Source organism: Lygodium microphyllum, chromosome 4 (assembly GCF_053477565.2).
Source record: "Lygodium microphyllum isolate KBCC chromosome 4, Lygodium_microphyllum_v1.1.10, whole genome shotgun sequence".
Taxonomy (NCBI): Eukaryota; Viridiplantae; Streptophyta; class Polypodiopsida; order Schizaeales; family Lygodiaceae; genus Lygodium; species Lygodium microphyllum.
Window position 1 is genome coordinate 40,271,980 of NC_141138.1, and position 26,910 is coordinate 40,298,889.

General features: G+C 38.1%; 1 protein-coding gene across 16 annotated transcripts in view; it reads left to right on the top strand.

Moving 5' to 3' along the window:
- Window positions 1-26,910, top strand: part of LOC148036958 (paramyosin-like protein) — a 197,350-nt gene that overhangs the window by 152,172 nt on the left and 18,268 nt on the right. Inside the window, exon 7 of one of the 16 annotated variants that reach the window (XM_087675891.1) lies at window positions 25,690-26,255. The exons of 4 other annotated variants lie outside the window; for them this stretch is intronic. In XM_087675891.1, the coding sequence (XP_087532017.1) occupies window positions 25,690-25,935 (246 nt within the window). In that variant the 3' untranslated portion in view covers window positions 25,936-26,255. 11 more of the 16 variants (XM_087675890.1, XM_087675892.1, XM_087675893.1 and 8 more) reach the window with 11 other exon arrangements.

A 26,910-nucleotide genomic window follows, 5' to 3' on the forward strand; every position in this document is an offset into this window, starting at 1 on the left:
GTGCGGGTGTGAGATCCTCATCAAGGTAAATCTTTTCACCCTTCAAAGCCTTTCTTTTTAATAAGAAGGCCCTTTTGCTATCCATGTGCCCAAATTTCAGCATGAGGATGTGACCTCTTTGGCCATTTGGATCACCTATCCTCCAAGCATCCATAATGCATGTCTCGTCTGCACCCATCTTAGCACAAAGTGTTTTGGCGTCCTCTTGGGGATTTCCTTTTTTAGTCCACCCCACCACACGTACATGCAATGCACGAAGTTTCCTCTTTGCTTCCTCCTTTAGTGTTGCATTCATCATTTCTACTTTGTTCTGAGGCACCCCTTTGTTTCTTCTAACTACCTCGATCCATTGTGCATTTTCATTCACTGTTTGTTGAACATTTTCTACTTTCTTTTGAGCTCCCTCTACCATATTCACTGTTTGTTGAACATTTTCTACTTTCTTTTTTGAGAGAGAGAGAGAGAGAGAGAGAGAGAGAATCTTGCATATACACAAACTAAAAGGAAAGATTGATAATAATAAGTGATATGAAAGTACAACTAATAGGGCCTAAATATGTAGGCTAAGATGAATACCTTAAATCTTTGACCCTTATTTAATGCTAAGTGGTGTAAAAGATATTCGCACCTAAGTACACACTTTCACACACAATAATGTGTATTCACACATGCAAAAAATAACTAGCCAACCCCCCTTCAGGTCATGGGTGGTTGAACCCGTGATACGAAGCATGGAGAAAAGAAAATGGAAAGGTCTTACCTCAGAGAGGCAATGTCTAATCCTGTACAATGATTCTATAAAGGAGATATATAAGTGAGAGAGATGCAATATGAGGATATCATAACTCGTCTAGTAACAAGCTAAAGGACCCAAAGTATGACATGGTTCAGAGATGCGTGTGCATGGCACAGCAGCTGATCAAAAACCATCATGTCTCAGAGCCACTTGGCACATACTAGAGGCTGAATATGTGGGTATAGCTTTTGGACTCAACTCATAGGTCATGTATAGAGTAGTTACAATCCCCTCTAAAACATAACTCCTTTATGAATTGAAAGGAAAGAAAATAAAAAGAAGTATATCTTGTTTTGGATTAAAATCTAGATAGAGTACTCCACACAATTATTTAATATCTATGTAATGGAAAGGTCTTAGCACATCTGTGAGCATGGCTAGTGTCTAATTCCAATCACATCATTTTCAACTAATTTTCATGATAATATTTTATATTTATAATTTTTTCTTTTTAAGAGTCTTAGTGGGATTAAAGTCTCCACTCCATGTAGATGTTAAGTCAAACATCCATGGCAATTTTTGCAATGGCATCGCCAAAAGCACTGGACACTTGACAAGTCATTTTTGCTCGATGTCGAATGCGAGCACCCGAGCAATTGCAAATGTGTCATTGGATGCCTCAATTGAATGCCAACAAGTGCCAACCCAGAAAGGCTCGAATTTTATTGGGAAAATCGCGAGAAATTCGATCTAACTTGCATGTAAAGACACCAAATTATACGCAAACTAATAACTAAAGTTCTAAACTTAAGGTTTTATTCAAAACCTTATCTTGCCAAGATGAAATGTCAAGAAGGCTGAATGACATGCCTTGTAAGTGTCTAGATAGGTGCAATTGACAAGACGGATAAATGACGAAATGGAACAAGCCTTGCACGTTCGATCATGGTGTGGCTAGAGACGGGTCTATTGGAGACATTGGTGACAGGTGACGGGTGTGTCTTGTGGGTGTTCATTGTAGGCTGCATGGATAGGGCAGTGGTCAAGATAGTGCCTTCTCCCCCTTCTTAGTCTACTTCTCTTTCTTCAAGTTCTTGTGGCACATTCAACCCTACACAAGGACAAGCAGTACACAGCTACAGATCGACAGACAGTGTGGCAGTGCGTGGGGTGAGATGGCGATCAGATCCCACTCTGATACCACTATTGGGTATGGAGCTTGCAAAGATGAACTAGCAAGCTATGGCCAATGGAACTCTGCAGAGGTGTGTGTGTGTGTGTGTGTGTGTGTGTGTGTGTGAACTCTTGCACAGATACAAACTGAAAGGAAAGATTGATAATAATAAGTGATATGAAAGTACAATTGATAGAGCTTGAATATATAGGCTAAGGTGTGTACCTAAACCTTTGACCCTTATTTGATACTAAGTGGTGTAAAAGGTGTTCACAGATACAAGCTGAAAGGAAAGATTGATAATAATACACGATATGAAAGTGCAAGTGATAGGGATTGAATATAGAGGCTAAGGTGTGTACCTAAACCTTTGACCCTTATTTAATGCTAAGTGGTGTAAAAGGTATTCACACCTAGACACACATTTTTACACACATAGGAAAAATAGCTAACAATTTCTTACTTCATTGCTTATACCAACAATGTTTATATGATCGATGATGTCATCATATACTTATGTGAGCAGTTAAATCATCTCATATTTAGAAGCTTCCCCTTAACCACATGAACTCTAATATTAATAAGGGTCTTGGGATACATGCCCTTTGATCTTGCCAATACTAGTTGTGAGGCTCGTGTGAGAGGTAAGTCCTTTCCAGTTGTAGTTCAAGCCTTGTATCTCCAATTCTTGTCTTGTCTTGTCTTGTCTTGTATTCAGTCTAGTCTTGTATGAAGATCTTGTCTTGTATCATGAATCTAGCCTTGTTGTGAATATCATTGTATCATGTCATACCAATAAATATATTAATATGCTCCATCTTCTTGCAATAAAGAATCAAATTATTCTTCCTCTTCTAATTCTTCTTTAAGCTATTCTCTTGTAAGTTGTGAGGTGACAATCCTTGTCTTTCCCAAGTTCTTGTCAACTTCATAGCACATGATGTTGAAGGTGAGCACTCTGGTCATCTTCAACATGGCATCAAAGGCCTCATTTTATGGCAAAGAAATTTGGTGGAGGACTTTTTAAGAAATGTTACCTCAAAATCAAAAATTCCAAATTTTTTTGTAGACCATGTAAACTACCCAATCATAAAAGGCTTTAAACTTTAATTAAGGTCGTCGCTTAAAACCTTATCTTTAGCAAAATGTTTGGTGATGAGTTGGATGTTGTGGCAAATAGGAGTTGATGGATGGCACATTGTGTAGGCATGTGCAAGAGGTCCATGCCTAGAAGAGACAACATTATAAGACAACAGGACATTATAGAGAGCATGTGGAGGTAGTTGGATGTGGTGACAAAGTCAACACGCAATGTAGGGAGGAGCTACCAAGGCAATATGGGTATCACAACTGGCAATGTCGAAGACTGCTTTGATACTATTGTTGGTTGGAGGAGCTTACGAATGAGAGCAATAGCTAAGGCGGATGGAACTCTATCGGGAGGGGAGGAAAGAAATAAATATATATTAACATCTTCTAAGGCCAAAATTGGCCTATGAGACAGAACCGTGTACAATACGATCATCACTAGACATCAAAGTGTGACATGCGAAGAGATAATTAGTGATATATACTATGCAAATACGATAAAGTGTTGTATAAGGCAAGGCAATGTCCATATAGGGATACAACATAGGGATGATGAAGCGGATATATGAAGCAATATATATCTAGTTGTATGGCTAAATATGAATGTGATACACCAATAACTAGCTCCATTCAGTCAAGAGGATAGAGTATGTCAAACATCCCTAATGAGATAGTATAGGGGTAGCATGTGAACTAATCTATCAGCTTTGTCATGTACTGCGTATGATACTAGCTCCCTCATCTCTCTTTGGTGTAGCCTATGTGTTTGGTACCCTTGCACTTGCAGTCAACATGCTGCTCTGATCTCCTCAACTCTTTGAATTGTGACCCCTCTCTGTGTAGGTGTTGTGTGTGTGGTCATTGTCTAGAAGAAATTGACCATCTGGGACAATGGTCCTCTTCTCTGCAAAGTGTCTACCTGTAGTTATGATGTGCAGAGCCTTTGAATCTCAACTAGAAGTTGACCCTATCTAAATCTCAACTAGAAACTAACCCCAGCAACACTAGTCTAGGGACTCCATGACTAGTCTGAGAGAGGTGTCCCATCTAGATAGTGTGGGGTATCTAGCTCAAACTATATTATAAGCTTTTCATCTACAGATGTAGTGCTCTTCGCTCTCCACCTCCTCTTGGCATAGTCTACAAGTCTACTCAACTTTTGGGATGTGGTCTTGATCTCAAGCTGATAAGAGGAAGCCCTAAGCTAGTCAATGGCTACCTGCATCTCGTGTGGCATGTATGTGTCTATCTAGGTCTCTCAATGAAGGCATATGTTGTAGTCCTCATAAAATGGTCCCTATATTATGACAACTTTAGAGGGGAGAGGTTGCCAAGGTGAGATCCATGTATGTTGTATGTACAGTTGATAGAGGTCATGTCGCATAATCAAGTTCCTCTGTGTGTGAGAGAGATGTATGAAGGGGGAATCAGAGTTATACTGAAAGGAGGGGAGGTGGTCCATGTTGATCCCATATCCTCTAAGCCACTACTCGACATGTGCATACCATGAAGTCTCATCTGCTACCTGAGCTAGCTGCTTGGAGATCTCAGAAGCTTTCTTAGGTAGTCCTTCAACATCACAGGGAGCACAACAAACTCTGCTCTAATGATCTCATGTGTTACTAATGGTTTGTTGTGGATCATCCATGAGAGCATGATGATCTATGGTCTCTCAAGGTGTGTCACAAGGGATCCAAACGGGTGCACCATACATCATGGCCGGTGTGACCAGTGTGTCAAATAGCCACCTCCATGTGCGGAGCTCCTGGAAGTAAACTTGGTGGCACTGTCTCTCCATCATGGCTAATGTTTTTTCTCCTATTGCTTGCCCTTCTTTTCATAGCATTGGTCAACAATGTGACCAATACATTTGCGGTATGTACACTTTGGTGGCTTGCTCTTAGTGTAAAAAGCATTAGGGACGATATCTACATGTTTATTGTATCATTCATCATCTGAGAATATGGTAACCATTTTTTCGTATTTTATTTTCCTAGGAGCTTTAAGAGCCATCACAATCTCACTAATTTTTTCTTCCTTTAAGAGACCATTCAGAAGAACAGCCTTCTTGTCATAGTCATCTAGATGATTACAAAGAGTGGTCAATTGTTGAAAGAGAAGACTGAGGTGATCAACATATTGAGAGTATCAATGGAATTATAAGAAATACTATACAATTACATTCTTACGATTAATTTTGAGTTGTTAATGTCAACCCCAAACATTGTTTGAAAACTTTCCCATACCTCTTTTGCTGTTTTGGTAAGGTCAAGGTGATGGTGCAGATTATCAGAGAGGCCAAGCCGAGAACTATGTCTAGAGTGCTCTCATTATTTCCAATCCAATCTTGATGAAGCTAGGGATTCCCACAAACATGCTCTGGTTCTTTAGTGGAAATAACTTTCCACATGCATTCCCACATGAGGCTTAGCTGAATCTTTGTCTTCCATATTGAGAATCTGACACCGGAGAACTTCTCGATGGTGATGTTGTATCTCAACGTGCCAATGGTGGATACCATTGTGTGCTTGTTGATAGCAGCATTACTTCTGCTTCTCCTTCTGCTGCTGCTGCTGCTGCTAACAGCATGTACAAACAGCAGGCTGAACGAAGCGGGGTGAGAACAAGTGTTGTTTAATATAATGGGTGAACTTGATACAGCTGGCAGGGGTGGATTGAGCATGAGAGATGATGAAACATGGCAGTATTGGTGCTGATTAAGGGAGCAGAAGATGGCACTAACACTAGGAGGTGCAGTCAGGGTGGGCCAGCTGATCGCAGCTATTGCTGATGTGGCAGAGAGAGTTAAGTCTTTAATTTTGATGACTTGAGCCTTTAAAGTTTTCAGTGACATGGCATAGTAAAGTGGTAGCCTGCCAAATGACACACACTTGTCCACGGGGTGGAGTTGGAACATGGCATGGCAGGATAGCTGGCAGGTGAGTGTGTGAAGCACCACAAAGCAGTCAATGTCTAGAGGTGGATGGGCTGGTGGCACATCAATGGACAGGTCACGTGACAGATCATGGACAGGCAGAGGAAATGGCATGGGCAGCGCTGTGCATGACAGGTGATGGCAGTGATGGACCCAACTAGAGGCTGCTGATCAGTGGAGGATGAGGCAACTCAAGCAGGCTGGAATGAAGGTGACCCGGCAAGGCATGGTGTAGAACAGGGCAGATATTGGCTGATGTTGGGTCAGGCAGGCTAAATTTTGAGTGCAAGAGGACTAGTGGTCAACATGATGTTGATGGCAGCACTAGTGGCTCTGATACCACTGTAGGGTTGCACATCCTGATGTGAGAGAAGGAGCTATGGTGGATGGAGTTCCATTGTGGGTTTTTTTTTTGGGGGGAAACTCTTGCACATACCAAAGTGAATAGGTTTTTGTGATGGTTACAGTGCTAGGGGTTTATTATATAGCCTTTGGAATCCCCAAACCCTAATCTTAGGGCATAGGCTTGTACACACACACAGGTGTGTTCATGCATAGAGGTGGTAGATCTAACTAACAACTTGCATTATCTCTTGGTTCATCTGACCACAAGGTGCAGCCATGCCATTGATCTCACAGGACATTTTGACTGCAGAGACTCTCTCTAGGTATCTGACTAGAGATTATCCAGATTCCACGGAAGATGGGAGAGGCTGCAGGTTGACTTTGAGTTTATGATGAGGATGAGAGAGGCTTTCATTTATACTTGGGACTTTGGCACCATCTTCCACACCGAGTCACATATGGTCTGGCATTACAGGCCACCGGGCTGGCTATTTACTCAGCTCTTCTATTAAACATCAATTCTACTGATTGTGTCGCCTTGAGGAAGGTTTTTCCTAGAAATTTCTTTTCTTTGGGAAGAAAAAGAGAGAATGAAAGGTGTTGTCTTGCATTAGAGGGTATACACTGATGTATCTCAAATAGAAATCTTTAGACATGTGATTAGATGTTTCTAGTTCAAGTAACAGAATTTCCTAGCACTTTCCACTACCCAATTCTGTAACATATGTTCTTGCACTCATGAACTCGGTTTACACATGGATTTTTTCATTGTTTCTTTATCTTGTTATTTTTTTCCCAGCACAAGTATTTCTTTGGTTCTGACATTCTTGGCACATGCACATTCAGGAGGAGTGTGGCAAGAATGCAAAGTTGCAAGCTGCTTTAGATCATACTTCTAGCACTTCGGCATGACAACAGTTGTTTGAGATGTTCCTTACTCTTCTGGTTTTCAAGCTTGCCAACCAGCATGAGGGTGTAAAATCGTAAACATTTCTTGGTTTTTTAGCTGCCAAGAAAAGTGTCTGCTTGTAAATCCTCCTTCATGTGGAGGATTTTCCCCCCTTAAAAGAAAATGTGATTTATGCTCTTTCAAGTTTCCTCACTCATGCTAGAGCTCTCATATTTTGCATATCCATCTCTTTGAAATTTATCTTAAATGTTGGGACTGAAAGGTCACTATTTTACTAGCTGGGTGTCGACAGAGACAGAACTCTTCCCAGTCAATTAACTGCCAGCTCATTAGGTTTTTAGCCTCTGTTACGTTATTAGACTTTCCATCTTCACTAGTTGAGCAGGCAGTGTTTGACTTCATTGCAAATTCAGGACTTGGAGAGCTCCACCTCTTGACAGCTTCTCAATAGTCAAGCAAAAATACTAGAGTTGATCTGTCAATAACAAGGTGAGAGAGCATGAATAACTTGGTGAAATCCCAAAGAAATGTCTGTCAGATTCTACAATTATGGTGAAGGTCATCCATGTTTATTTAATTATTGACAATTCAGGAGAAAAGCATTTTGGTGTGATCATATGAATAGATATAAATAACTAGGACAGGGTGTCTTTTGACTTCAAGACCCCTTCTACATGCCAGAAGAATACATGCTAGTAGGAATCTCTGAGGCATGCTACATGCTCTTCTAATGCCCTCTAAGATTATGAATGGTAGGATAGGATCAGTAGATTTGAACACCACTTTCTCCATTTGAGATGATAGGGAATATAGCTCATACCTCATTTTGCTCTTTCAGCCATTTCCTATGCTCGAAGCATCTCAATTGTCAAGATGGGCCACGACCATGCAGCCAACTCCTAGAACTCTTACTAGCTTTCCTTTACACGAAAGAAGTATCTAGTTGCTTATGATGAGGACTCAAGCCTCAAAATCATCTGATGTAATGCATATGAAGCTAGATCTTCTTCAATCTGCTTGATCCTTGCAACATAGTTGTTGGTATATACATGTTCTCTCCCCATGAACTGCATCCTTCTTAGTTCAGCAGATGTGGATTATATTTTTATATTAGTCTTTCAATCATCCTTGGAATATTAGGCTTATAAATAGCATATCTTGATACCTGATTTGCATATAGATGCATCACAGCACTTTCCCAGGTTTATATACCATTCCATGTATACTTTCATTTGTCAATCAGTGGGACTCTCCCTGATGTATCCTGAATTGTAATTGGGTTCCAACATTCATTACCTAAGGCAATGCCAAAACCCAAACAAGTGTACAAACAGATCCCAAAAAACAAAAACAAAATATATTAATATGACAGTTGGTCCAATCAATGTCCAAAGACCATCAACTGGCAATGTATCACCAATAGCTTAACCCACTTGTCTTATGTATGTAGCATCCAGATTTCTGAGGTTTAGGTGACCAAATAAGCATAAACATCAATGCTATGTCGAGTGGAATGTATCAATACATCAAATAGATGTCTTTGGCATCATTTCTAGGACCAAGGACAAAATATCCTTCCTTTTATTTTGGCAGATTTTAGCAAGCCAATACATGTCGAAGACACCAAAAACCCCAATGGTGATGAATGTCACAAAGAAATAGATTAAACTTATTTAGGTGCTTCATTCTAGCAAAGCCCTATATACTCAACAATTCATTTTGATTTGTAACAGTCACACAGGCAAGTAGATATCAGCATCCCTTGACTCAGAAATAGCTAAAAGCTCAATGTTGTAGGACAAGCAAGATGAACAGTAACTAGAGAAAAAAGACCTTATAGAGACCTTAGCTCCCATTCCCCCTAGGGCTATGAAGATGAGAAGTTTGGGAATGGTTGAAATATTTTAGCCATGACTTGATACCCAGATCGATGCTATGAGGAGGTAGGAAAATGGTTGAATTATGCTAGCTCTAACTTGATAAATGTGTATGTATGATTGAAGAAAGTGCATGCAAAGTTTCTGGTTACAATATGTATTTGGAAGGTCATCGTAGCGGAAAGAAATAGAGATGTTTGAAATGAGGATCACAATTAGGATCAACAATGATAGATCTTTTATTTGGGAAGTTTTTTGAAATCACTAGTATGTTATGCTTTAAGTACTTAATTAGAAACCTAAAATAAATTATGAGAACAAAATTCCATTTCTTCAGTTTCAACATAGTACTTGAAAATACAACCTTATGAGATACTAATGTTAGACCTAAGTCAAAAAGTATTTGAAAGTAGAGTATCTCTGGATTGTTAGAGTAACCCTAAGAATTGGTCAAAACGTATCAATTCTAGATGGATAGATGATATTGGAGAAGTTTTACATCAATTTCTTAATTAGGTGTTGAATTGTCTACTATAGCATTTATGTTAATTATGATTTATTAACATGGTCAATAGTCTATGGGTGCATGATTTTTAAGAGTATATTGAAGTTGCTAATCTTTGGGCATGTGGATGGTAAGTGCAATGTATATTAAAGATATTAATCCTCAAAAGTATAAATCAATATGTGTAATGTTGAGAGAAAGGTGATCTACATTCTCCTACATGATAGAGATGTGGTTGCTTGGGAAAACATTAAATTCTATGGAAGGGTGCATCATACAAGTGGATATCCATGGATTTTGAGTAAAACAAAAGTTAAGACTTGAGGATCTCTAGTGCACTTTGCCCGATAGGGAATATTCTTTGGTCATTGTATGTAATAGTTTATGGGTTTCTTAAATATCATGGGTAGCAAGTCAAACTACCCACATTGACTGGCTGACCTCCAATAGTATAGAAAGCATAGATATGCTATATGATTTAGCACATTCTATGCAACACTCAATTTCTACATTCACTATCCTCCATTTAACAAATGTCAAGATCACCATCAAAGCTATAAGAGCACATGAGCTTGATAATCTCACAAAGGTTGTACTCTCCATAACAACATTAGTCTAAGTAAAACTAGCTCTTAATAGTAGCAAAGATCATGAGTGATGTCAACAATGATAATGGTAGTGGAGATAGCAACAAATTGTTTGTGCCATGATAGACCTTGTGAATTCGTACATGTACCAATTAGTGAGATCAACACCACCTTTTGGAAGTTCTAATTCAATGTCATTCTTAAATCATGTGAGCTCATAGTCTAGCGATTAATGTAGAATCAGTTACAATCAAATTGTAATACTAGATCTAAGTTTAACTACTAGATCCCACTTGATTTGACCCTTCTTTGTGCTCAGAAATAAAGGATTGCAAATACACTTTTTGCTATTGTTACTAGTGCATCTAATTATGTTCTCACACTCATTGAACGTATTAAAACCTAGTCAAGCATAGGACATACTAAAAAGTTCACATGAGATGAGGGAACTAGAGAACCAAAGAAAAGTAGTGGAGGCCTTCATTATGTATATCAAGAATCTCACTATTAGATGGTAGCAATTGACATAAGAAAGATCAATGAGGAGTTGCTTTGAAGTTGCATTTCAATTCCCCCCACCCCTCCCCCCCCAAAAAAAAAAAATGTATGTGGTATAGTTGTAACATTGAATACATATGTTAGAACTACTCTCGCATTTGAGGAGTATATTGTTTATGTTGCCAAGGGAGGAGATGCAATTAAAGTATCATAATGAAAGCAATGGGGGAGATGTTGGATTTGCATCAAGCATCAAAGCTAAAGGTGAATCTAAGGTCGGGAAGAAAAGGTTCAAAAGAAGATGTCATTGGTAAAAAGAAGTTCAAAGATAAATCCCGTTACTAAAAAAAGTGTTGCCACATGGTGAACGAATGTAGAAAGAAAGAGTGATATCAATCTTTGTGCCTAAGTTAGTAAACAAAGTAATCCAAAAGTTGTTACAAAATCTAGAATCACGATCAGAAATAATAACTTTTGGTAATCCATGGTTAGTAAAAACAGTTTTCAAAAACAATTGCGCTGCTTGTAATGTTGTTAAAGTTTTCTTACATGGAATGAAATATGCTTGTTTACTAAACCTATCTACTACTGTCCAGATCATATCATGGTTAGATTTAGTATTAGGTAAACCAGTAATAAAATCCATAGAAATTTGTTTCCATGGTCTTGATGGAATAGATAAAGGCATAAGTAATCCATACTGTTTACCATGATGTCTCTTAACTCTTTGACAAATCAAACATTCAGAAACAAAGTTAGATACATCAGTGTCCATATGCGGCCAATAAAAATCTTCAGTTAATGTATGTAAAGTAGATATGATACCTCTATGACCTTGATATGGAGGACAATGAATCTCATTCAAAACAAAATATCTGAATGGAATTGTAACACATAATCTCTTTTCATAAAACATAAATCCATCATTATAAGATAGTGAATCAATAGGAATCAAGTTATTTTAAACTAATTTATTCCAATCAGCATGAAAAGTAATGTCCTGATGATAAGTATCTTTCATAGGAGTTAAAGAATCAAAAGATATAACAGAAATATTATGAATAGCAGGTCTTCTACTTAATGCATCGGCCACTACATTTTCTTTACCAGGTTGATATTGAATGATATAGCATTATAGTATCTTCTTCCAAAGGCGAAGACATTGTAAATATTGTTGAAGTTAAAGTTGGTTGGTAGTGGAGTAAATTTGTTCATTGGCTTCTTGTCTAAAGGCTCTCAAGAGAATCCATCGTTGCAATGATTGAAAATGATGTCTAAGTATTGTCTTCTTGTCGCCTAATGTATGTGTGTGTGTCTCTTCATCCACAAGATTGCTTTATACAAAAATGTTGAATTTACAAAATAGATAGTCTCCCATTTCTCACACACATGGAGTGCCTTGGAAGTTTTAGATGTTATAATGATGGGGAGTTTTGTGATAATAAAATGAAGTCATTTTCAAGCTATTTTGAGTCTACTTATTTAATTTTTACGTACTTGTCTAATGTTTTCATTAATCAAATCTTGCCTTCCCACTTTAGTCAATGGGTTCCATGATGCTATGCTTATCATATTGGAGAGTAAAGTTGATCCAATATTAGCAATCACTACATATAGCCAATTTCTCTAATGTGGCAAGGATGTGGAGCTCATCAATGAGTGTGTTGATTCCATTGTTGGCTCAATTGTGGAACCAAAATACTATGTTAACTAAGGAGATGTGGATGGATCGATCTCTAATCCATCAAGAGTTCAAACTCACACGGTGTCCTTTTTCTCACTATGGATGCTACTCATCCACTCTATCCTAGCCAAGAAAATTGTGGTCCTCTCTTTCACTATGGATGTTCCTCATCCACTCTGTATCCCAAGCAAGAAATTTATATACTTCTTATTTTCAAGAAAGCTATGTAACAAGTTAAACCTCAAGAGGAAGAACTTGAATGCACTGGAGTTAAATTCAAATGGTAGATGCATGGATTCGATCACTCTACAATCCTTGGTGTAGTCTCCAATGACTTCAAGCTCCCATAGCATCAACCTCCCATGAGAAAGAAGAGCAAGAAAAGGAGAAGGGAGTGTAGATCAAATTTAGCATACACAAAAATGAGTGTATACATGCATTTTCACACTTTTTATACATACAATCAGGATTAGGATTTTGTAATTTGATCCTAATTTCTCTTTTTATTTATTTAGAGCACCTAATGTTTAGACAAGTCCTCATGAAATTTCTCTTTTTTCTTTCTTATACAATCCATAATGCTCAACTTTTCAAGCAAAAAATTTAGATGTCTCAAAAATTATGGTGGTGTTGCCTTTGATTTAGTAGCCTTCTTTCTTACTTCTTGTCTTTTTATTCAGATCTTTTTTCCTTTGCTTTGTGCTACCTATTTAGTTTAAAATTTTCAACTTCACTTCTTCGCCTTCCTTTTGTTGTTGCTCTATCATCTTGGGAACATTATACCCCTCATAGAATTGTGTTGGTCTCTTCAAAACTACATTAAGGATTAGAGGGGGTCTAGGAGGAGTTATTATCATTCATTGATGGACTATTATCACTATAGGAAAAAAGTAAGTCTTGAGGGGGTGTGTCTAAGATGGGTGAGGGTGCACATGCAGGTGCAATTGGGGTGTGGTTTTAGCATTAGAAGAGTAGGCTCCCTAGTTATATCCTAACCTTGAGGACTTGATCGATAGGAAGTTACTCTAAATGTGATGTGTCCCAATAAATGGGTCTAGTGAAAAGCTAGAATCATATCCTATTCTTAAGAACCTTAGATCATGAGTGGGGGAAAGAGGTAGAGATTTAATGGAGGAGTTGGTTGACTTAAGGTCATCAAGCATAATTAACATGAGGACTCCTTGTAAAGAAATGCTCTAAATGCAAAAAACGCAAAACCAATCATACAACAAAGCACAAACTGATAAACATAGAAAACAATTAGGATTAGGGTAACTCAGGGATATTTAACACAATGAATAATAAAGTAAATGACTACTAAATATAAATGCTTATGTAGTAAACACACTATGTGGTGAATTAATACTAAACCTCAAACTCTCATATCTTTGAGATCAAGGCAAAGATTATGAGTTGGAGAGTGTATTGTACTCTGAACAAATCCCAAAAATGTAGCAAGGCATCCTTCGTATACCGAACACTAGCAAATGCAACCAAAGGCTAGATCTCATGCAAACAAGCAGTGCAAGAGAAAGAGAGACAGAGACTAAAAAATAGATACTTAAGAGAGAAAACTCGGCGACAGCTACTGGATGCAAATGCAACAGATAAAGGATAGAGAAATTCAAGGCAGTAGCCATAGACAAAAAATGTAGCTTGTGGAGGAGAGAGAATGTTAAGGCAACAACTCCAAACTATAAATGTAGCCTCCAAAAGGATGTGTGTAGCTAAGTAATAGGTAAAAACAATAGATTGTTAGTGAAGAGTAGTCGCTAGCAGTAAAGGGCCCTTTAGAAGTAATTGCCATCAATGAATGGAGGAGATGGAGGCTGAAATCACGTGTCAGATGGTAGCAAATGGCTGTGGTTGGGAAGCTCTTAATTGTGATGTTCTCCATGAACGGGATGTGTATAGTAGAGATACAACTCGTGAAACTTGCAAAAACAAGATTGAGGAAGAGTACTAGGGTGCATGCCTATTTATAGAAAGTTTGGGACACCCAAATTAGAGTTGTGCATTTGGGACACAATAACTCTTTGGGATCTCATTGTTTTTTATAAAAAGGTTTCTATATTAATTAAGTGTATTTTGGGATTGTTTAGTTTGGGCTAATGCATTTTTTACCTCAACACCCTCTCTCAGGCTCAAAACTGAGTCATGTGAAATAAGCCTTTTGATGTTTATTTTCTTTTATACCAAGGCATCTGAAAATTATTTTTGAGCATGTTTGGAAGAAGGAGGGAGATCCATAAGGGGACATATTCAAGGGTTGATGTCAATAGGTAGCAAAAGAGGGGAGTGATAGTAAGGTGGTATGGACATAGAGGGATCAGCGTTAGTGGTGGGGATTGGTCATTGTTAGTGAGGACTTGCCACTCATTCAAGAAAAGAGTTTGAGTGGATAGGCAATTGTTCAATGGGGACATCCCCATCAGACAAGCTTTTGATATGAAAAATTAGAGTGGAAGCCAAGATTCAAGTGTGCACAAGAGGAAGAGAATAGCTTAAAAGAACAAGAACAAGTCTTGCTTATTCAATTACTCATGAAAGTACAACTTGGGTTACTCTCACTCAAAGATTGATGTAGACCCATGGGCTGTTTATATAGCCCCAATTGGCTAGAGTTAGGGTTTTCCCTTTCCCTCAGGACCATTCACACATGCCTGTCGTTATCCACTCCTGCATAAGGAGAGTTCATATGCATATACTCTCAACGCCTCCCTCTCAATGCCAAGTGGCATTGGAATACAAAGCATAAGAGAATGCCCCCCCTTAACCCAAACTAGGATGCCTTTATAGAGCAGGCTACAAGGATGATTATAGGAAGAAGGGATACATGGCTTAGAAGAGTCGATCATCTATGGATTGAGAGGCAAAATTGGCCTCCAATTTCTGAGGTACTTTAGGATGGTTAGAACATTTAGTGGTAATATGTCATGTCTTCTTACATTTATTACATTTCATCTTTTTTTAGTATTTTTTCCAACAATTGTTTACAATATCCCCCTTCTTTTTACGAAATGTACACTTATTGACAATTGTATGTACCAAGTCTTGGTCACAAGATGTTGGAGTAGATGTCTAACTAGTGCTTCCATCTTTGTGATTCATTTTTTCTTCATCCAAACAGGATTGGATGGTACTTGCCAAGGTAGGATGGGGAATATTAGTAAGAGTTGTTATAAGTGTGGGAAAGACCCTTTTGACTGCTTTTAAAAAAATGGCAATAGCATCCTTATCATGGATTGGTGCTTGCACTAAAGAAAGTTGTATCATGAGGCCCTTCATATGAGAAATAAATTTTCCCAAGTCTTCTCCTTCTCTATATTCCAAGTTGAAGAATTCAATCCTAAGGAAAATCTTAGTGTTTTTACTTGTATCACCATAGAGCTTTTAAAGCTCACCCATTTTTCCTTGGTAGTAGAGAGCTTATCAACATGATGAATCGAGGATTCATCTAAGTGTAAGCTGGGGAGGAGATCTTGAAAAGGGATCTTGAGCTGAAATGCTCTCCTCCAACACAGGTGGGTCAAGCTATGGCTATGGAGTTCAAGAGGCAAGATGAAGAAGATGAAGGCTCATGTGCACTTAGTGGTGTAATGAGGCTAAGGGAAGCTAAAGGATCAAAGGTGGCTTTGATACCATGTGAAAAATCAAAGTAGAAGCCAAGATTAAAGTGTGCACAAGAGGGAGAGAAAAGCTCAAAAGTACAAGAACAAGTCTTGCTTATTCAGTTGCTCTTCAAAGCACAACTTGGGTCACTCTCACCCATGGGTTGTTTACATAGCCCCAACTGGCTATGGTTAGGGTTTTCCCTTCCCCTCAGGACCATTCACACCTGCCTACCCTTATCCATCTACATAAGGAGAGTTCATATGTCTATACTCTCAACATTTTATAGGTATCATGCTACCTTAACTTATTCCTTAGAGTAGCCCTACCAATTTGGGTCATTAACACTAAAAATTTTCAATCTTTTCAATTCCATGGGAGAGATGCTCGTAGCAAAGTTATCGACTAGTTTTTCTTGGGAGGCTTTCAGCTTTTGACCTTCAAGTTAGCAGCATCATCCTTCTCGGCAAGGTTGATGATTTTCTTAATAGGTAATAGAATTATTTATGGTGTCTCCTCATGAGGAGGACAACATGCTCTTTATATAGATCTTGCTCACAATGACCTTCAAGATCACTTCCATTGTCTTTAGCACCTGTTAACTGTTCTTTTCAAGCTCTACTAGCTTGTAGTGCAATTGGGTGACAAAAGCAAACTTTAGGACATCATTGTGATCGTCATTTGGTTTTTTTGGATCCCTAATTCCACTACCTATGCTATCAAGGATGCATTTAGATTCTTATGTTTGATATACTCATCCTTGAATAGCTCGAATTGTCTATTGATTCTCTTTTGTCCATCCTTCATCTAGTCCATGGTATTGTCACATTCTTCTTGTGCATCAAGGGGACTGTGGTTCTTGGTTGCCTTTTCCTCTTCTAGCATGTTCCTTTGGTCCTTAATCCATTCCTCAACCAATCTTTTAACTTTGATGGCCTTAGAGAGATCACCTAAGAATTCTATGATATTGTCATGAGGTTTTTCGACCTTTGACAATGATGTATGTGGGTGAGGTGGCCTCTAGTGGTCTCTTTTGCAAGTGTGTCACTCTAGCTGAATCCTCAATACTAGGGTTCGAGATTAAGCGAGGCATTGAAGTGAGAAATTTCATAACTTGTTGCGCCATGGTAGTAGCTTTCTTCAAAATTGATCCAATCTAGGGATGCAAATATACTCTTGTGGAGCCTTGCCCTAATCTCTATCTTGTCTTGATTTGGTTTATTTACATTAGGGGGATTCCGAGGTGCATCTCTTCCTCTCTTGTATTTGCTCTCCTATTGAAGCCCTCTTGGCCTATTTGAGTAGCTTTTATTCAAGTTCAAGGTTCTTTTTTTCTTTTTTCATTCTCTTAGAGTCATTTTATGCTTTTTCAATCTCCTCTCTCTTCAAGGGATTCAAAGTAGGGCTAGGGAATCTGCATATACACCTCAAGGAGAGTCTTCTTAGCTTTGCCTTGTTTCGTTATCTCTTCTTGTATGGCCTATTTCTGTTTTGAGCTCCCTATTGTCTTGTGATCTTTTATCTTTGGGCATTCCCTTTGGTCTTCTCTAGTTTTGGTCATTCTTTTTCATCAAGGGAGCTCTCCTTAGAGCTTCAAGCCAAAAGATACCAAGGTTTTGTGTTTGGAGGCTGTGGGTGAGCAAGTCTTCCATACAATACTTTTGTAACCTAGTCATACACATGGTGGGCTTGAGAGAGGAGAGAGAAATATGGAAAATTGGCTTTACACCTTTAGACGAGACTCCTAAATGTCATCAAATAGCATGAGATCTTTGTTTGCCATTAGAAGCTTGACTATGGTTTTTTCTATGTGCTTGAAAGTGTTGATTGTGGGTAGCTATAAGACTTCTTCCACTATTACATGGTTACATGCCACTTGAACTTGTTTGTCTCATTCAAGGGTTTTGACATTGACACTCCTTATCTGTTTGTGAGGTTGGTAGGTCTCAAGATATGCATTGTATCCTTGATAATCAATTGGGATATCAAACATACTGATGAAATGCAAGAGTTGCCCAATTGTTTGGTGAGGTCATTAGTTGACAAATTATTTGCCAAGATATTCAATAAGCACTATGTCACTTGATACTCATGTGTTTTATCCATGGCCAAGTATGCTAAGAAGTGGAACTAGAGCTGCTTAACCTCTTCAAAAAGACGATCTTAGCATTTCTGTAGTTATTAAAGGTAGCCATCTAGCAAGAAATATATTTATGATCATCAATATATTGTGCATATGAAAAAATTAGAATTTTATTAGATTTGTTCAACTTTTTAGCATTTTGATGATCATAGAAATATGCTATATTAACCAATAATTGATTAGTTAATAATGTGATATAATAGCATTAACCACAGCTTCTAGTCGGGTTTTTCAAACTCATGTAGTTAATAGGGTTTATCTAGGATGTTGCGCAAGTGTCAGTTCTAGTTTTTATTAAAGCAAATGTTTGAGGCCATCAAGTTTTGTCAAGCAAAATTTGAAAAAAATATCATTGTCCTTGAGATCTACCTAGAGGGCCATCTAACCTCAGGTGGAGCATGAAGCTATGCCCCCAAGTTATAGGCCCATCAAAATATATAGTGCCCAATGAGGAGCCTCCAAGGTGATTGATTTACACATAGTGACATCAAGAAAGATAAATAATAAGCAAGAAAGAAGAGTGGTTTTTCACCTAAATAGGGGTGGTGGCTCAATGTAGTGTGAATGCAACTAGAGTTCTTCAAAGCTTTTTAGATACGGATAAGAAGAAAACATTCTTGGCACATAGGAAAGCACTCAAAGGGGAAAATATATTTTTTGATGAGGATCTTACTCCTACCCATGTGGCACACAAACGCATGTTGTGTATCCTTGAAGCAAGGGAGGGAAAGTATGATGTATATCGTGATGGACAAGTGATCATTGCGGAGTGCCAATTTGCACGACGTTGTGCAACCTATGAGACTTTGCATATGACAATTTGGAATCATAATGGAGCTTCGAGACTTGATGCAAGGCACTTTGAGGATACATCCCAAAACTCAAACATTGCTATATACACAAAGCTATGAACAAGTAATGAAATGTTTCGAGAACTTGCACTGGATGAGGTGGGGTTACTCAGATTAGGCCAAGGTAGAGAGTTAACAGAATATGGAACCACATCTATCGACATTGGGGAGTACATAGAATTTAGTCATCCTAAATGGATTGTCACAATGGCCAAGATCAAATGATTTTACATGTTCGAATAGTAAGAAAGGAGCGAGTACCATGGATTACTTGATTGGTTCACCAAGTTTAATACTAAACATCAAGAGTTCTGAGATCTCAAACAAACTGATTGGCTTACCAACAAATCATTCTATTTTGACCTTCACAGTGAGCATGGCATTGCACATAAGGTGTACAATCACATGTACCTAGATTTTCACATTATGAATTTGTGGAGACCATCTCACATGTATATAATACTACAAGCTAGATCTAGATATTCCATTGGATGCATTTATGAGAGATCCAACTGATATATTACATATTTCAATAGCCCATGCTTTTCCACACATTTTTCCATCTACTATGCCACCGTGAGGCTCAACTCCACAAAATGGTCAATAGTATGATGATGAATGCCAAGTCATGATTCTATGTCTCTCTCCTTTGTTTCTAGACTGACACAATACATTTTTTTCATAGAGAAGAGAGTGAAACATGCCATATGAGGTTAAAGAATGGGATAGCTCATGATCATGATGACTTAGTGGTAGAGCACTTTGCACATGTTTGTGACATTCTAACACCAATGCTTACCCATATTTTCAATAGGGCAGTTTGTGAGGGATTTCCAACTAGCTTGTCAGATCATACAATTGTGCTGCTATTTTAGAGTGAAGATCCTATCAAACCTAATAATGATAGGACCATTGTGACCAACCACATGCTAGCTAATAATATATATGGATCTATTGTGGAGCAAGCCTTGAACAATTGGGCTAAGAGGCATGGCATAATATCAAGAGTCATTGTATTTTTAGGTAGGGATATATCACATTGGACCATATTTTCACACTGATGGCAATTATTGAGAAAGGCCGAGCATGCAAGAAAAATATATATTGCTATTTTGTAGATCTTCATAAGGCATTTGATACAATGCCACATGCTAGAGTCATGAGGAGGCTACAAGATATTAGTATCCATGAGGAGATATAGTGGAGTATATATGTCCTCTACAAGACAATGATGGGCTCTACATATATGAAGTTTCAATTTATATTGATCAAGAGCGAGGAGCTAAAGCCACTCTACGTGGAGTGTTGATACCGATACTACTCTATGCAGACGATATTGTGCTTATATCTTACTCACCTAAGCTCTAATTTGTTGATACTTTCATCTATGACCTTAATTTCATCCTTGTCATCTTATAAAGATTCCTCGTATCGTGGGTCTACGAGGAGGAAATATCATTTAATGTGATTGTCATTATAATATCCCATTCCCTATGTGTTTGTTCCTTAAAATTAATATTTTTGCAAGAGTTGATTTGTCTCTCTTCATAAGGTCAAAGTTTGTGAAACTTCTTTTTCTTCTTGCAATTAGGAATTGATTGCTCGCATGAAAGCTTATTTTCTAGATATATTTGTTATTCCAAGCTTTTTGGCACAATCAGCACATGGACTACTAGCAATGTTGTTTAATATTTTTTGTTCAATTAAGCATCAAGCCTAAGCTTTTTTTTTTCATCTCTCGCATTGCAACTCTCAAACTAGGAACCAAGGCCTCCATTGACAATTACACATCAATGACCTATGTTAACCTAGATGGAGTATGGCCTGTAGTCTCCCTATAGTTGTTTTATATGTTGTTTACTATTCCTACAAGGATGCCATCAACTTCATCTCCTGGATTTCCCTTAAGGGAAAGAATATTTTTTGGTCAACCATGATTAGGATCATATTTGTTGTTTGAGTCAACTTGTACCTTAGCTCAATGAGGGTAGTAGGGCAATGATTCCTAATGTATCAAGTAGAAGATATCATTTCATTCAAGAAATAGGCGCCTTGATGATTGCCCAATTCACTCAGGCAATCGAATTGTAAAATAACTTGCTCTCAAATATATTTAATGTCATTTTGCATTGTTTTTCTTTGTGTTTCTAGTCTCACTTGGTTAAAAATTCAATTCTCACTTTGTTTGTGTATACTATGCAAAAGAACTTAATGTGCCCTATGAAATCTATTCACCCTTTCTCAAGCAGTTATTCCCTTGTGGAAACTATATTAAATCCTTGGTCATTGGCACCTTGGTTCTTTGCAATTCATGGTAATGTTTGACAAACCTTGCAACATATTTGAACAAGATTGCCTACCAAAGTTGAGAAAAAAGGATCTTTCTTGTTGTGATCTCTTGACCTCCCATACTTCCAATGTGAACTTCTTAAAGTGCATTGTGCATTTTATGCTCGCATACACACACATTCTCTTAGAAGGCCATCTTATCTAGCCTATATAATTGTCTAGATGTTACTTGGTGAGATTAGTAATTAAGAACCACCTCAATTGAACCTTCTTTATTGGTCTTTTTGGGAAGCCATTTGTCAATATTTTTACTTTATTATCAACCAAATCAACGGTAAGATGTATTTCAAAAAGTTCAATCCCTTGGTCATTATTGAATAGATAAACATCTAGAAGGTTCTCATTCACTATCACTACTAGTTCTCCATTGGTGATACATGACCTAAGGTTGGCCACATAGTGTTGTTTTCCTTTCATTGCTATCACTAAGAGACCAAACTCTAGCAACAACAAAAGTGAACGAGCTATTTGTCCTGTAAAGCCAAGCTTATTCACAAGATAGAGCAATATTTGATAATCAACAAAGCACATGAATGGTATTGCTACAAGATAATCACAAAACTCTTTCACTCCATATGCCATGCCTGGTCCTTCTCGATATATTGTTGATTAGTTCATCTTGATGTAAGTTATTTGCTTGCTTGCAAAGCTTATTGGCAAATCAAGGTCTCATTCACTAGGTTGGGATGACAGTACCCCTATAGCAATCTTGGATGCATCAATATGCACACAAAAAGTTATTGTTTTATCCAAGGATTGCAAAGCTTATTGGCAAATCAAGGTTTCATTCACCAGGTTGGCAGAGCATTGCCCCTATATCAATCATGGATTCATCAATATGCACACTGAAAGTTACTGTTTGATCCTAGGATCATAAGATTGGTGATAAACTCAAAGGCTCTTTCAAGGCTTCATAATCCTTTTGGCATTCCTCGCTCCACATGAATATTACCAACAACTTATATAAGGATCTAGCAATGATTTTGTTATTCAACACAAAACACCAATAATACACAATCTAGACCTAAGTAAAATCCCTGTGTCTTCCCAAATGGTGGAAGATCAATGATGACTTTCAATCTTGGTGATATCTATGGCAATTCCATTCCTTGAAATCACATGCCCTAAGATATGTCCATGTTTGACCTAGATTTGGCACTTCAACGAGTTCAACAAGAGTTTATACTCTTTACATCTCATGAATACTCACCTTAGCTTGTCAAGACGTTCAGCTCATCCCATATTCATACACAAGTCATCCACGAAGAGTTCTAGAAACCATCACATCATGTCCTTAAAGATTGTACGCATTAGGCATGGGAAAGTGGCTAGTGCATTGGTCAATCCAAAATGAATTACAATGTACATGAGCACCCTCCATTTGGTGGCAAAGGTGATCTTGTACCCATCATCCATGTGGCCTTGCAATTGGTTGTATCTTAAAAATCTATACAAGTTGCTTTACAATATGTGTCTTAGTATTTCCTTAAAAACTATGCACATTATGCTCAGTGTAAGGCAAGGTGTAGTTATCCTTGGTGTCTATGATAAGCACACTCTAATCTTACAAGTGTTTATGACAACCACAATAGGTGACATCCATTGAATGGATTCAATTTCCCCTATAAATCATCTGGTTTGTAACTTATTAGTTTCCTCCTTTCTAATTGAAATTTTTGAGAATGCGTAGAGTAGGGCCTTTATTTAATGAATCTTGTCTCCAAGCACAATGAGGGTCATCTAAGCCAGTATTGAAGTGGAAACCCCTTGGTTTCCAAGTATTTCTAGCCAAAGACATTCATAAATTATTCGAGCAAAGTGATCAAATTTGTCTCTTCTTTAGATATCAGGGGTTGAGTTGTATATATAGTCTCTCACCTCTCCTACTAGATTTATTTCTTTGACTTTTGTTGAGCCTTCAATTGTTTTACTCTTTAGGTCTTAGTCTTGGCTCCCACTATTATTATTATCACTCAATTTCCCTTCTTACACTCAATGGACCTCTTCAATAGATCTTCCAGCTTTCTCTAGGCCTTTTCATCTTTTGCTTTGCTCTTCTTCTTTTTCTCTTTCTCTCTTACACTCCTTAAATGTATTGCAAAATCTTGTTTGAATTTTTGAACTCCTCTAGGCTTCTTTATCTCTCCCATATTATCAATGTTGGCTTTGGATTATGGTACTGAAGAAACTTAACCAAAGTCCGCATGTAAGTATTGATCACTATTGTGCTGATTCTGACATCTAGAAATAGTAGTGTGATCTAGCACTACCAAATACTCTTGTAGATCAAAATCAGCTTGGAATACATTACTAGCTTCATTATGTTAATTTCAAGTCAGCTTGGGATTAGCTCCAATATAGTAGTATGTCCTCTCATAAGCTAAATTGTTTGTGCATCACAAATAGCCAATGTCTTCTTATATTGGCTAGCTATTATTGGAGAGTTATATTTGAAGGTGTGTCCCAAATGAGATTTTTTATCAAACTTTTTAGAGGTTGGAGGTAAGCTACCCTATCCATGTCCAATCTTCTTCAAAAGAATTTTATGGCTTGCTTTAACTCATATTTATTCATAGGGATCGGATAAGGCATATAATCATTTGTTTGCTTCATAATAAGCATTGCAATTTTTGCATAGACTTCCTCTTGATTGTTTACATCAAATGTTGCATGGAAATTTGGTCATTGGTGATCCAATCCTTATGTAATGTGTGGTTTCCTTGAACTCTTCAACATCCATGAATGATACGTCTAGAGTTACAAGGATGTGTGTCCAGTCTTTATAATCCTTAGTGGTGGGTATATATTTGCTCATGTGTTTGGCTCTAGTGGTGGGTTTCAATCTTTCCAACAAGAGATTGGATATTTTGTTTAAGTCTATTAGTGAGTTCTTCTATATCAATCTCACTCTATTAGTGAGTTCTTCCATATCAACCTCACTATGTCCATTCATTTTTTTAAGAACACTAGGATTACTCAAATCTATCAATCTAGTGCTTCTCATCCAAGGCCTTCCAAAAATAGTGTCACAACCTACTCTCATGACTACAAAGCTCGCATAAGATTAGATTTTCGTTATTTTCATTGGCCATTACCTGAAGATTCCTAATGGCATATCTTTGATCCATTAGCTAAAGTGAGATTGAAACATCCATTCTCCACAAGGGGCTCTGGCTGTAAATTCCCTGCCTCTAGGTCCTACTCAAACGATCTATGTGACTCGATATGAATTCTTGAGGCCTTGTTATTAGTGCAAGGGTGAAACTTGGAGGAAAATAAAATGCATCCTTATGGATCGCAGAAAGCATCCTATGGACAGAACTTGTACCTCAACTGAAATGTTAACACAAAGTTTACTTCCAAGGAACTTATCTGAGCTGTTTTCGTATCAGTGCCATAAGTTACGCAACCGAACCATGTTCCCTAAAAGGCTTAATTAAGGAAGCTGATTTTAAATGTCACACATAAATGTGATAGAACCTAATTAGATAACTAAAGAATTCCTATTGAGGGAAGTGAGTGGGCGAAACCCTCGACGAGCCCATCCTACGGTAGGGTGGTTCTAGAGAACTAGGAGGCTTCTCACAAGGTTCTATCGTCGTACGACCTTTAGGTATTGTTAGGTTAGAACCCGATTCATGCTGTTTTAGGGGACCAAAATGGGACTATACCCTACAGGTAGAGAAATTGAGCTGCGCATCCCTCTCATTTCCCATTCTCCTTGAACCAAGTGCAGCATGGGTCAGCTTTGGCTTGGGTATCTTTGCGTAAAGTAGGATGCCCAAACACAATATTAGTGAGTTTGGGAATCTCCCAATTTCCATTTTTTGAATACTAAAAAGGCGGCACCCAGATAACATGCCCATAAGTTTCTCAAAACCATATGATGTGACCTATCATTGGAAAGCACTTGAAAAATGGAATCTATTGAGCTATAGAGTGCTCGATTTGGAGTTATAGTGTTCAAGTTATGACAAATCCAAAGATTTGACCACATGTCCCAAACTTATGGAAAATTCCCATATTCACCAATATGGTGTTCCCAGACACTAGAATGCTGTCAGGAGACCCTGACCACGAGGGACCCAAGTTTCAGGTCAATCCTAGTGGGTTTGGCCGTGAACGTTCTATTGCGAGGTGGACTCAAGAAACCCTAGGCTACAAACCTCGGAACATTCCATGGGAGTGCTGGGTAGCAACGCTTAGATTCATCTCTCATTGGACCGCTAAAAATATGCCTAGACAGTCGATAGGTGGGCATGTTACAGTTGGTATCAGAGCAAACCAATGAATAAAACAATCAAGATAGGAATAAATCGGGAAGAGTGAAGTGATGTTTTCACTAGCAAACATTTTTTTTCTTTTACTCACTTGTGGATTGTTGCTGCTTCTAGACCTACGCGGCATGGAGTAGGGTTCCTCCTTCATATCATGTTCAGGACGGCTATGAACTCTTCAAGTTATCACAGATGATCCAACCTGATGGGGATCCTCGATCGACTCTACAACCCTTCACTGTTGTATGTGGAAAGACGTTGGACTTGGAGCGCTGGTTATTGCTATATAGATGCCAACCAACTCGCCTATCTTCAAAACAATCGGAAGAGGCTAAAATGGTTGGAGGACTTGAAGATCATTAAGTTATTCATCTTTCATGAGGCACATGTGAACTTGATCCTACACAGCAGATGCCGGCAAGTAGAACAAACTCGCTACATCTATGAGGAGGTGGTCAAAGTCTTGCCAACAGACAAAATTAAAGTAATGGGGTGAAACAAACGTCATGGCTATCAAAAACGGGGATTCCCTGAACTTCCCATGACTTACCGCTTCTTGAGAATCCATTCCCCAAATCCATATTACTATTCTATCCCTATAGCTGAATCCAATAGGGAATTATTAACCTGGTGTTGATGTATCTCTTAAAAAGAAAATCATCCCATCCAATCTCTATCTATCCCCGAATAATTGTACTTGAGGCTCATGCTTCTTTATGGATAAATAAGAATTTTATGTTTATTTGATTTGTTGCATAGTATTGACGAAAAATAATATGCGTGTTGAGATAAGTTGTGAAGAGATGTGTAAATGCAATCTTAACGCGAAGGTTTAAATTGAAAACTAGATACGACCCCAAACGCAGAACAAGAATCTTGTCCCTGCACTAAGCCACCTGACGGAGGCATGAGAGAAGAAGTTTCTTCTCAAACAAATCAAACCTCCAGAATTTGATGGAAAAGGGAAGACTATCGAAGACGATGTTGAAGTATGGAATGAATCCATGGAAGATTACTTCAATGCAGTAGGAACAACACCTACAAAACTAGCCATGATTGCTAAGCTTAAACTTACTAGTGAAGCTAGGCTCTAGTGGAAGCTAGCCATGACCCAGAATATCTGAAGATGATAAAGGAGATTTCAAAAAATCACCAAAACCCTAGAGTCAAGGTCAAGTATCAAGAATTTTCTGTCAATGGGGGACTTGTCTATTTTAGAACAAGATTATGCATAGCCTCAAGCAAGAAACTCAAATAGAGAATACTCTGGGAAGCACATGACTCCCTCTTTTTAAGCCATCCTGGATATGTCAAGACCCTCAATGCAATCAATAAGAG